Raw genomic sequence first — 13,557 nt, forward strand, 5'->3', positions numbered from 1 at the left:
TAACTAATATAATATCTACACAGTTACATAATATTATACAAATATACTTAAGGCTGCAGTCTTGCAAAATTCACTCGCTGCGAATTATTTACGCATTTTTGTATATTTTTTTCTTGACAAACTAACACTAACTAATAAAATAACACTAAATATTATTATTGCGTATAATATAACTAAAAGCTAGTTTTTTTTTAAGTTCATATATGTGGATAATGTTAGGTAAATCAAGCGTTAAAAACAGCTCATTGTGATTTCGAGTTGTGTTTGTGCGCTTAGTTTATGGCAATAAATACTTAATATAATTTAAAAATCTGTTCAGCGCATAATGAGCTCAACATTCTCACCTTCAAAATGCGCAGATTAGTTTTTCTAATTATCTTTCATTTTCTTAATTAAGAGCTTTATTGAACTCTTGGCATCAAAAAAATCTAATTAATACATACTTACGAGGCATAGTTTTTATGAAATAACCCGTTTATGAAGAGATAAAAACAGAGAATTTTGATGAAATTGTGGCCTCTTAATTGAGAAAATGAAAGATAAATAGAAAAAATCAATCTACGCATTTTGAAGTTGAGAATGTTGAGCTCATTATGCGCTAAACAGATTTTTAAATTATATTATTTATTGCCATAAACTAAGCGCACAAACACAACTCGAAATGACATTGGGCACGAAGAGCTGTTTTTAACGCTTGATTTACCTAACATTATCCACTATTTTTTTTACGTCCGTGATCCACATATTATATGAACTTAAAAAAAATAAGTAGCTATTACTTATATTATATGCAATAATAATATTTTGTGTTATTTCATTACTTAGTGTTAGTTTGTCCAAAAAAATATATACAAAAATGGGCAAATACTTTGCAGCGAGTGAATTTTGCAAGACTGCAGCCTTAAGTACAATGTAAAAATATACAAAGAGTTTTACTAGTTATTAAAACACGAACGACACTCGACAGCTATGACAGTATGGCACTTACTTTTATAATACTTTGATACTGTCACGGGCCACGGAAGACACATTATTGTAAGTCTGCGGTGACACTTAGGGTTCCTTAGTTGATATCAAAGTCACATATAAATTCATCGACTTTACCCACGTTTTCTAGTGTTCAACTAAGTATAACAATAATTCTTAAATATCTGGATGATCGAGCTTCGCTCGGTATAAAAAAAGTAAGGGCCTGCGGGCATGGGCGTACCGAGGGGGGGCAGCTGACCCCCCCCCCCCCCCCCCCCGATCATGTTGACGACCCTACTAAGTATATTATCAGGATAGTACTTTCATGTATAAAAATAACGAATTTTTGCCATTTGTTTGCAATACAACTAAAAATTATTATTTTTTTATTCTTTATAAACACCTAGCTTATAAATATCTGATTTGCCCCCCCCCCTGGCACAGAATCTGCGTAATTTGCCCCCCCTGGCCCAGAACCTGGGTACGCCCATGCCTGCGGGGCTAAAATGGTCGCTTTGAAGAATCATGATATGAATCATAATGATTCATTTTTTAAAATCGCAAAATGCAACTCTGCTTGCAATTCATTTCTGTATTTTTGTACTGATTTGACATTTGTCAGTTTGACAGTTTTGACAATTCATTTGCTGAATTGATTGAGAGGAATTGCTAAATGTGACTACTTTACCCCGCCCCGCAGTTCACCATTTCCTGATAAAGTGCCGAAAAGAGTATTCACAACTTTTTTGACAGATTCTCCATACTTGATCTGTCAAGTTAATTAGTGGATAGCCTATTCGTCACTTATCAGGAAATGGTAAAACAGGCCTTACGTGTTGAATACAAGGTTCCAAAAATTAAAAACAAAACGGAAAAAAAACCTCATCTGTCCCGAGTATTGAACTCGGGTTCTCTAGATTTGAGGCTTTACTTGTGATTGTGACATGACGGTGAAATTTAGGGGCTGTTTCACCACTTCCTGATAAGTGCCGGATACGCCATGCACCACTTAACTTGACAGATACTCCATATTCTATGGAAAATTTTGTTTAGTTGTTTAGAGATTATGTTCCACATTTTCCTGCAACACATTTTCGTTGCCTGAAAAAAACGATTTAAACAAAATTTTCTAAAAAAAAATAGCTACGGAACCCTGACATCTACTGTCCCAACACACGCTTGTTGACTCAATAACCTGAAGGCTGCACTCCGCTAGACACACAACCTGCGCTCCGGTACTTACTGCACAAACGGGAACATTCTATACTTGCATTATGTTTATCTTTTTGCCCGCAATTTCGTCTCCACGGAAATTCGGGGAACCTTAGAGCTGGCGCGCACTACGACTTTTTGTCGCGCGATTATTTTACCGACCAAAATAAATTCAAGTAAAATGCCACTTTATGAAATAGGCTATAGATTTCATTTTCTACCGACATTTGTCTAGCGACCCATGCTGCCACTGCTTTTCAATGGCTTAGAGCAAAATGAAATCTATAACTTATTTCATAAAGTGGCATTTTATTTGAATTTGTGTAATAATCGCGCGACTAAAAGTCGTAGTGCGCGCCAGTTCTTACACTTTGCTGTAGTTTTTTTTAATAAAATTAGAGTTAAACGAGTAAACGGGTCGCCTCATGGAAAGCAACTACCGTCGCTCATAGATAAGACACTCGCAACTTCAGAAGAGGATATGGACGAACAGTCCATAGACGGCCCCAATTTTATAATTAAAAAAAAAAAAACTTCAGAAGAGTTGCGCGAGCGTTGCCGGCCTTTTAAGAGGAGTCCACACCGCCATTTTTCCATACAAACGTAGTCCCCTATTTCCTCCCTGGATAATACCGGTAGCGTTATGATTATTTTCCTGAATATCTATGGCCACTATTAGCATGTCCTTATGTTTTCTTTTTTTTTCATAATTTTATTACTTATTAAAAAAGATAAGGACGTCCAAAAACCCAAAAAAAAAAAAACTAGATTTTCCTCTGTGTTCAAACACCCAGAAAACAAAACTGGCTAAAATATACAAAAAAAATAAAAGATAGGAACACAGCTCAAGCCTTGCTTTAATTCTTAATAAAAAAAGTGCTTAAATCGGTTAAGTTTTGGAGAAGGAATCAGCGGACAACGAATCGAAGATTTTCTGTTCTTTTATTAGAACTTTTGTCGTGTTGTCTCTATCGCGCTCTGCGGTGGGAGACTTGAGATTGGTGAGACAGCAATACAATTTCAAATACCTATTTTTAATTTCTCTCGCCCCTGGTGTATTCTTTTAAGAGAGAATACGCTCTCTTCTTGAAGGTTTGTAGGTCGTATGAGTCCGGAAATATTGCTGGCAACAGTTCGTTCCAGACCTTTACTGGTAATAAAAGAATCATATTATGTCTTTTGACGGGATCTAAAGTATATCCATACCAAATTTGATCAAAATCGGTTAGGCTATTTGAGCATGGAGAAATAACAGAGAAACAGGCACTATTTAAAGTTATCAAAGATATTATAACGGCCACAATAGTTCGGAAACTGAAGCGTTAAAAAACTACAGTTTTAATAAATCCTTTTAGTTCCAAGAGCCGCGCTGTAGTATAAAAAGATAACTTTTATTATACTTTTTAATAGGTCATCATATTAATTGCTCGGTGAAGTAAAATTTAGTTTCTGGAGAGGAAATTAAGATATTATAAAGTTTTTTAGTATGGTATCCATACTGTACTTCTGTCTTTTATCTTTTCATGAAAAGGTCAGGTCACATTTTAGCGGTTTAGTCAGTACGTTTTGCAGCTTTTGCGTAAAAACAAAAATATAGGATAGTTTTGATGTAATGTTAACACTCTTCTTGTTTACTAATTTACTCAATAATATCTATATATTACATAAAACTCAAAGGTAACTGACTGACATGGTGATCTATCAACGCACAACCCAAACCACTGGACGGATCGGGCTCAAATTTGACATGTAGGTAGATGTTATGGCATCCGCTAAGAAAGGATTTTCATCAATTCTACCCCTAAGGGGTCAAAATAGGGGATGAAAGTTTGTATATAATAATACTTGCTATCGCGAGCGAAGCCGCGGGCAAAAGCTCGTTATAATATAAGTACAGCACAGGAGGTGTTCACTATATACAGGGTATCACAAAAATAAGTGATAATACTTTAGGGTTTGTACGTGTTCCTTATAGAGAGTTCACTGTGAAAGTAGCAGCGCTGAAAGACCAAAATTTTTTTTCACTTTTGTATGGGGAAACTCGTGACGCTTGGGCCCTTGCCCATACAAAAGTGAAAAAAAAAAATCGTCTTTCAGCACTGCTACTTTCACAGTGAACTCTCTAGAAGGAACACGTACACACCCCAAAGTATTATCACTTATTTTTGTTACACACTGTAGATTCCAGATATTATGTTCTAGAACAGCACAAGTATCGGCGACAACACACGACTTAGCACATTGTTCGCCAGCCAGTTAGTGCTCGCTATGTTCACGGTAATTAGGGTTGTCAAAATATTATTATAATAAACACAAAAATTACTAAGCAAAAAATGTGAATAAGTACTCCATTTTGATACACCCAGTGAAATTTTCACGGGCAAGACGAATCAAAAAATACATATTGAGCACAAATTTACAATTATTCAGAAACTGAAGCTGACTAAGCAAAAAATTATAATTTTAGCAATATGCAAGTGTATCTTGAAATATTTGTACAGTCTTATGTTTATTTAATAATCGGCCAAGTGCGATTTGGACTCGCGGACGAAGGGTACCGTACCAATATAGAGCAAAAATAGTAAAAATTGTGTTTTTTGTATGGGAGCCCCCCTTTATTATTTATTTTATTCAAATTTTATTGTCAATTATTAAAATACAAATACAGCTGAGTATTTTTGTGTACATTTCAGGTGCCTACCTGTTGTCGTCATTGATACCGAGCAAAAAATGTTTGAAAAATCACGTTTGTTGCATGTTATACCCTTAAATATTTAATTTATTTTGTTTTTAGTATTTGTTGTTATAGCGACAACAGAAATACATAATCTGTGATTACTCTCTAGCTATTACCGTTCTTGAGTTACAGCTTGGAGACAGACGGTCAGTCGGACAGACGGACAGACGGACAGACATCGAAGTCTCAGTAATAGGGTCCCTTTTTACCCTTTGGGTACGGAACCCTAAAAATGAAGTGTTGTACATTACAAAGAGAAATATTACATGCATTAACATGCTTTGCTGGCGGTCTACTATCTCTACGTCTTTAGAATTTTTGATCAGCAGGCTTAGCATGGTCACCATAGAACAGATTTCTTTCTACGGAAGAATAGACAAAGTGACAGATAGATAAAGAAATCCGCCTGTCTGTCAATATGTCCATTCTTTCCCGTTTCTAATGCTGCTATGCCAAGTCTCCGGTCACGAGACTTAACTTGAGTTTTACATTTTATAGAGGTTTAGATAATTCCTGTTTTGACAGCCCTATTAAACGTTGCGGCTCTTTGATCAATGCTCGGAAAGCGTCACCGGAACGGGCGCTGCGCCGACATACAACATACGTTCTATATTCTATAACATATTATTAGCATATTATATTATGCTCTCAACATTACTCAAACAACTAAGTAATAACATAACAGGAGCACCTCCATCGTGGGTATAGCAGACACAATAGATTTTCAATTGTTATGCGGCAGCCGGCTGCCGCTTGGGGATTGATATTGTGTTAACATTCTAGAGGGTGTTGACAGAACGATAAGTAAACCAATGCCCAATTTTTCCGCATGGAAAAAGGTTAAATTATTAAATATATTTGAAGCAAATATTTGTATCTATATTTTTGTATAATAAAGACGAAGAGTTTGTTTGTTTGAACGCGGTAATCTCGTTCGAATGGAAAAAAATATTTTGTGTTGTTAAACGAGGAAGGCTTCAGAGTTGAGGCTATATAGCATCACGCTGCGAACAACAGGAGCGAAGAATCAGAGGAAAACGTAAAAAAAAATTTTAAACGTGCTGATCTCAGGAACTACTAAAGTGATTTTTATGGAATTCAGTACACTTACGAGTATAGAAGAGACCACGGGAAGGGACGTAGGCTCTTTGAGGGAAAATGTATAATTCCGTTGAAATTCCTAACGTCATAGTTACTTAAGAATCCCTGTGTCTTGGTAACACAAATATTAATAAAATAATATTTGTTAGTGTTTTTTTTTTTTTATGAAATAAGGGGGCAAACGAGCAAACGGGTCACCTGATGGAAAGCAACTTCCGTCGCCCATTCGCAGCGTCAGAAGAGCTGCAAGTGCGTTGCCGGCCTTTTAAGAGGGAATAGGGTAATAGGGGAGGGTAGGGAAGGGAAGGGAAGGGAATAGTTGAGAGTAGGGAAGGGAATAGGGTAGGGGTTAGGGGATTGGGCCTCCGGTAAACTCACTCACTCGGCGAAACAGCGCAAGCGCTGTTTCACGCCGGTGTTCTGTGAGAACGTGGTATTTATCTGGTCGAGCCGGCCCATTCGTGCCGAAGCATGGCTCTCCCACGTATAAATAGTTTGCCCCTAAGCTACAATTTAAAAATAATAGTTTATTTTCATCATACAAAAAGCTATATCAATACTATCCAAAAGAAAATAAAAACAATATTATATATTGTAAGTAACCTATTGTTACTAAAGAAATTCAATTCTATAGAAACAAATGAAGTAACATTGTCAAGAACCAACAGTATAAAGGCGAAGTTTTCAAAGTCCAGCGAACTCTCGGCTTCTTATTGTCCGGGAAAGGTCCTCAGACGTAATACTGTTTCACAAATAAATTGGATACCTTTTACATTTAGGTTGACGACGTGTGCCCTTTTCAAGTGTAACTTTATTTAGGTTCAAATGGAAAAAGTACGTGTAAACTTGTAAAGGCTGCGCACAGCTTTAAGATCGTTCGTACCACAGATTTTAGATGTTCTGAGGTTCGTACCGATAGCTTATGTCGTGCACACTCACCCTTAGGTTGGATTTATATGTTTTGTTCGCTATACCGCGAAGTTACAAGCAATTATCTATAATTAATACGCAAGCGAAAAACTTTGTGTCCCTTTTGACGAAAAATGCGGAAACGTAGGTGAATGAAATTTTGCACAGTTATAGTTTATATGGCGAAGGAGTGCATCGAGCTCTTAAGAGGATACACCAGGGGCGAGAGAAATTGAAAATAGGTATTTGAAAATGTATTGCTGTCTCACCAATCTCAAGTCTCCCACCGCAGAGCGCGATAGAGACAATACGACAAAAGTTCTAATAAAAGAACAGAAAATCTTCGATTCGTTGTCCGCTGATTCCTCCTCCAAAACTTAAGGCGAGGATAAACCTCAATTTGTTATTCCGCGACTTCCGGTTTACCTAGTTCCAATATAATAACGAAGTTTTAAAAAATATGAGGTATAAAGCACAATATTTAAAATACCTTAAACCATAAACATTTTAATAAAACTTAATACTTTGGCTGTAATGAATTTACAAACTCACCTCCGATAAAAATCTATTTCATCGAAATATAAGTATTAACTAGGATAATTATACATTTTATTTGAATAAATTGTTAGTAAATCTATATTAAAAATTCTTTAACCGAACAATTTTGTTTCTTAATGTTTATTTCCAAAGATATTAAAAAAAAAAACAAATCCGTTTGAGTGACTTCAGTTTTATGCTAAGCTAAAATGAATCTTATTGCGATGCGTATACGCTTGGTCTTTGGTTGTGTGCAAAGTTATAGTTTTGGATTGAGATTTATCCCCGCCTTAATCGATTTAAGTACTTTTTTCATTAAGAATTAAAGCAAGTCTTGAGCTGTGTTCCTATGTTTTGTTTTTTTTGTATATTTTAGCCAGTTTTGTTTTCTGGGTGTTTGAACACAGAGGAAAATCTTGCCATTTTTTTGGGTTTTTTGACGTTCTTATCTTTTTTAATAATAAAATTATGAAAAAGAAGAAAACATAGGGACATGCTAATAGCGGCCATAGATATTCAGGAAAAAAATCGTAACTCTACCGGCATTATCCAGGGAGGAAACAGGGGACAGCGTTTGTATGGAAAAACGGCGGTGTGGATTCCTCTTAACGGCATTTCAGACGTTGTAAGTATATATATCTTGCCGTTCTCAGAAACTTCGATAGCGCGATGCAGGAATGTTAGACGAATTGTGGGTACCGCCACATCACCCCCCCCCCCTAAGACCTGTGGTATTCTTCGATGCGCTTGTGTTGTCAGGTGTGGGCCGAAGCTACGCGTGTGTGAGATATTATCCGTTTTGGAACATATTTATGAATATAAATGGCTATTATTTCAATAATAGTCTTAAAAGAAATAATTATTTATGTTAACAATGGTCCTTATTAATATATAATATATAATATTATAACATTTTATCTTTCAACAGACAATATTGTTGTGTTTTCCGGTTATGATACTTTTGTTACAAAAAGTAAATGATTTAATTAAAAATCTAATAATTGAATACTTGATTTATGATGATTTTCAGGATAATTGTATTCTATGAATCATTGTGTTTATGATATTAGATCCAAAGCCTGGTAGTCAGACGTGGGGCAGAGTGACACGTCATTGGGGTTGTATATAAAGCGGGTTGTTTGATGGAAGGGGCTCACTATTTCTCTTGTCGTAAGCCTTGTCACTCTGCCTCCTGTCAATGTGAATTGGCTCTGAGTACTTCGAACAAAGATCGTTATAAGTTAAGTATTTAAAGTATTTTATTGGTTTAAACGCTTCTAGGCCTTTTGGCTAAAATCAAAGTGTTAATATCTGTTCTTTTCAGCTTAATAATTGTTTTTTCAGAAAAGTTGTTTCGATTGCTTATGAAAATGAGGAAAAGCTAAGTGAATTGTACTTGTAAAGTATTGTTACGGTACATGGTATACGGACACGTGGTGCCATCTAGCGACAAACCAGCGAAACTTACCAAGGGAGCACAGGCAACATAAATCCCCTACTCAATACTAGATAGCATGAGGTGCGCAAGTACATACTCGAACCTTCTAGAAAAGTCCAACATTTTGTTTACGTGTTTACCGGTTTATTTTGTTTACATGTTTACGTGTTTAGTTGTTTACTTTTATTGTGGTACATGCTCGAGCCTCCTAGAAAGTTCCCATGGTTGTTTACTTGTTTACGTGAATCGGAACTTTCTGGAATTCGTCTCGCCATGTAAAAAGCCGCAGGCAGGCCCGGCAGTTCAGTTCGATCTGAGCGATCTTCGAGGCGACAACAAGTGATTTATAGTGAGTGAACCAGTGAAACCTGCGACTTGGCTACGACCTAGGACAGTGATAGTACTTAGTGATTGGACCTAGTGATTAGTGTTTGGACTTAGTGCTAAGTGTTGTGACCTAGTGTTTAGTGCAGTGTAAAAAAAGTCTTCAAGAGAGTCACCAGGTCTTTCTCTCCAAATCCTTCGAACCCTAGCACGTAACAGTATTAAAGTGTTTGTATTGTATTTACTAGTGTAATAAATCATGTCTTATTACTGGTGTTTATGATTTATACAATACTTTCATTTTACAAGCCTAACGAATTTCTGACACGTGCAATGACCAGAAAAGGGATCCTGTGCTCTGCTTGTTGACCGGTGGTTGTAGCCTATGGCTGCCCCGTTCAAGCCAGACACGGGTTCGACCGGTGCGGAAGCCTAACGCGGCTTATGGTCGAGGCGACCCGGTTATGCTTGATATCTGCTGACGTGGTGCGGATGTTGATGATGATTGGTGTCCAGAAGGATACATGTTCTTGTCGGTGGTCACCAATTTAAAGTTGTTTAATGGCGGCCGAAAAGGAAGATCTTCCGACCGAGAGAGATAGCATGCTCGGTCAGGCCGAAGCCCACTGACCTCATTTCAGACGTTGTATATATCTTGCCGTTCTCCGAAACTTTGATAGCGCGATGCAGGAATGTTAGGCGAATTGTGGGTGCCGCCACAAGCTAATATTATTTTGAAATTATGCTTTTATCACACATTTTTTTAACAAATAAACATTACGCACACTACAATACGCGCACTCAAGAAGATGACAGATTTTTGAGTGACAAACCTATACATACGAAACTCTATAATTTATGGTTGAAGTCTGTTGACAACAAGTTAACAAATTGAAAATGGATTATAGTTTTTTTTATTGAATCTTAGATACTATTAGACCTCAGAACAGGAAAATAAGTATTAGACAATGCTTACACGGCCAGTCTAAGATCAGCTGAGTCCCAGAGACAAGAGTTGAAAAAAATATTAAATGATAAAGTCAATATTTTTTTACAAATTAAACGTAGTAGTCCTAATGTCGTTGAAACTAAGGTCAAATTTCGACCATTGGGCGATGGGTAGTAATTAGTATGTAAGATTTATTTAAATGGTCGCGCTGTCATTTCAAGCTTGTCCTTGCTTGCTGCGATCCAGCCTTACTCCTCCTGACTCTTGAGCCCTGACTGAAATAGAGCTAAAAAATAAACACTGCCATTTTCCATTTCTCTAAATTCTAAATAGGAAATAGTAGTAGTAGGTACCTATGGTAGCAAGACAGTCGGTAATCATAGTCAGATAATATTGATCTGAAAAATATTATAAACCTAATGAAACTGTTTGTAATATCTCGGTAGAATAAAAGTTAAAATGTTTTAAATTAAATCGATATTTGAAAGTCAATTAGTTTAATATTTAAATGTGGTTTCAAAGTTCATTACGCTACGCGTTGCAGTCAGTATTATAACGAGTACGCGTGCTAGCAGGACTTACAACATTTAAAATTTAAAACAATGTATTTACTATTTGTGTCGCTAGAAATAGTCTTATTTATTTTTGCTCTACTATTTTCACTATTCGTCCTCGCCGTGCTTACGTTTAGGTTTGTTATAGAACCTATAAAAAAAGGACGATGTACTTGCAAGACTGATTTAACTGGAAAAGTGGTGATAATAACCGGAGGAAACTCAGGCATAGGTCTCGAAACAGCAAGAGATCTATCCAGACGCAATGCCAAAGTAATAATAGCGAGCCGAGATACGAAGAAATCTGAAGAGGCTGTCAAATCTATAAAGGAAACCTCAGGAAACGATAATGTGGAATACAAATATTTGGATCTTTCAAAATTTTCAAGTATCAGAGAATTTGTGAGTGATTTCAATAAAAATAATAAAAGGTTGGATATACTAGTGAACAATTCCGGCGTAGGGGGATTAAAGAATAAGTTGACCGAAGATGGTATAAATAATCTTATGCAAATTAATTATGTAGGACAATTTTTGTTGACGAACTTGTTGTTAGATAAACTCAAAGAAAGTGCTCCTAGTAGAATTGTAATAGTGTCGTCATACTTACACAAATGGGCAAAGCTTGATCCTAATAACATAGCTGGAAGGAATTTGAAGGCGTCACTAAATTTATATAACATAAGTAAACTTTGTGGTGTACTTTGGACAAAGGCGTTAGCTAAAAGGCTCCCGAAAGAAGTTGTAGTGAATGCACTGCATCCAGGGGTAGTGAAAACGCCAATTTTCAAGAAAATACCAGGATGGAGACAAAAATTATTATATTTTGTGATTAGTTTGTTATTCAAGACTCCGGAGGAAGGTGCACAGACTATCATACATTTATCTGTTTCGCCAAATATAAAAACTTCTGGCGATTATTATGTGGACTGTGAAAAGTCGAAGCCAGCTGAAGAAGCGTTTGACGATGAGTTGGTAGAAAAGGTTTATAGAGAAACTATGAATTTAATAAAGATTTGATTGTGTATTTTTTGTTTTCGTCTTTTATTTTATTTCACTTTTACCTGCTAAGTTTTTATTTCGTTTGTTTATATTATATAAGTTTCGTTATGACGTATTAGGGTGAAGCCAAACGAGCGTAATTTGTGAGTTGTGAGTCGCAGAATTTCGGCTGGCAGAAATTCTGCTGCATTCAGTTTCATACAAAAGTCCTGTTTGATTCACACGAGCGTAATTTTGTGACTCGTGATTTGTATGAAAAGATATTTACGCGACCGAAATTCTGCGACACACGACTCACAAATTACGCTCGGTTGGATTCAACCTTGTAGTCCAACCCCTTACAAACATAGGTAATATTAACCTCAATATTAACATATGAGGGTCAAGTAACTTTTTAATGTGCTTTATTTTTTTATTTTTTTTTTATGAAATAAGGGGGCAAACGAGCAAACGGGTCACCTGATGGAAAGCAACTTCCGTCGCCCATGGACACTCGCAGCATCAGAAGAGCTGCAGGTGCGTTGCCGGCCTTTGAAGAGGGAATAGGGTAATAGGGGAGGGTAGGGATGGGAAGGGAAGGGAATAGGGGAGGGTAGGAAAGGGAATAGGGTAGGGGATTGGGCCTCCGGTAATCTCACTCACTCGGCGAAACACAGCGCAAGCGCTGTTTCACCCCGGTTTTCTTTGAGAACGTGGTATTTCTCCGGTCGAGCCGGCCCATTCGTGCCGAAGCATGGCTCTCCCACGTAAAAAAATATAAAGACATAATATTATAAAAAACTACTACCTAGTATAGATTAGCATTTAGGTGAGTAAATATTTTATTAGTAAGGTGGTATATTTTATAAGAGCTCCAAGTCACATAACAACCAGAGAATGTAGCCTTGTCTTAATAAGTTTTGAAATTATGTGCAACGAAAACATCCTTTTTTATTTACCTTTCCGACTATGATTAAGCCAAATTGAATATTTATAGGGTCAACAATGGCAGCATTCGTTTACCCAATAAATATTCAATTTAACAACCCCACACACAAGTTTACATATCGACGCGGTTAATGACAGTTCCATTTACTGCATTCGTAAAAGTAGCCGTAAATGGCCCATTAGCAGATGAGATCGTTAAGCGTTAATCAAGGTTTAACTGAAGATGTCATTAAACGGCGATTAATAAAACGTGACGCAATCGCCGGTTACCGGAGTTAACGATTCCGTTTCATTTGATAATTAAACGTAATTATTGGAAATCGCGTAAATAGTTCCAGTGATTCCCGTGGCTTCGGAACTTTTAGCCCAAGAGCCAACGACAGCCAGACTTTCGTCTGTATGTGACCAAAAAAATCGACTATTTTTTTTTTTTTTCAAAACCCGCAGTGAAATATCTTCCTAGTAATGAAAAAAGAAGCCTGTGAAAACGGGAGCTCTTAATATCAATTTTGAAAGGTCGCTCATCGTGAATTTCTATTTTACGTTTAAATAACATGGGAATTTTTTTTTTTAAATTTTGAATTTTACAACTCATTTTTGAATTAACATGTCGGGATGAGCGATACATATTTTTGAAGGAAATTGAACGCTCTAAATAAATTGTCTCTTATGTTTTTTCTGTAAGTTCACTCCTTCAAAAGTTATTCGAGTTTAAAATCCAACATGTAATCAATTCAACGTTTTTTTTTTTAATTTTTCTTAAATATTTCATAATTATTATTGAAAAAAAAAATTTGGCTTAAAATATTGAATCATCAAGTTTAACGTCGTTGATAAAGTAGATCTTTATGATTCTGCTATTAAAAATAGTTGACTTTTTAATTTAAAAAATCCGAAA

General features: G+C 36.3%; 1 protein-coding gene and 1 pseudogene across 1 annotated transcript; both read left to right on the plus strand.

The window, feature by feature from the left end:
• The first annotated feature begins 8,735 nt into the window (after positions 1 to 8,735).
• On the plus strand, positions 8,736 to 8,913 carry LOC121737504 (annotated as a pseudogene).
• A 1,833-nt stretch (positions 8,914 to 10,746) lies between these two features.
• On the plus strand, positions 10,747 to 11,755 carry LOC121737117 (retinol dehydrogenase 12-like). The gene has a single exon (XM_042128669.1). It carries the CDS (start codon positions 10,779 to 10,781, stop codon positions 11,748 to 11,750), a length of 972 nt encoding a protein of 323 aa, XP_041984603.1. The 5' UTR covers positions 10,747 to 10,778; the 3' UTR covers positions 11,751 to 11,755.
• The last annotated feature ends 1,802 nt before the right edge of the window (positions 11,756 to 13,557 follow it).

This window comes from Aricia agestis, chromosome 20 (genome assembly GCF_905147365.1).
Source record: "Aricia agestis chromosome 20, ilAriAges1.1, whole genome shotgun sequence".
NCBI classification, from domain to species: domain Eukaryota; kingdom Metazoa; phylum Arthropoda; class Insecta; order Lepidoptera; family Lycaenidae; genus Aricia; species Aricia agestis.

What these genes read in the sequence shown, in the direction of transcription:
- LOC121737117 (XM_042128669.1), top strand. Translation starts at nt 10,779, where the DNA reads ATGTATTTACTATTTGTGTCGCTAGAAATAGTCTTATTTATTTTTGCT.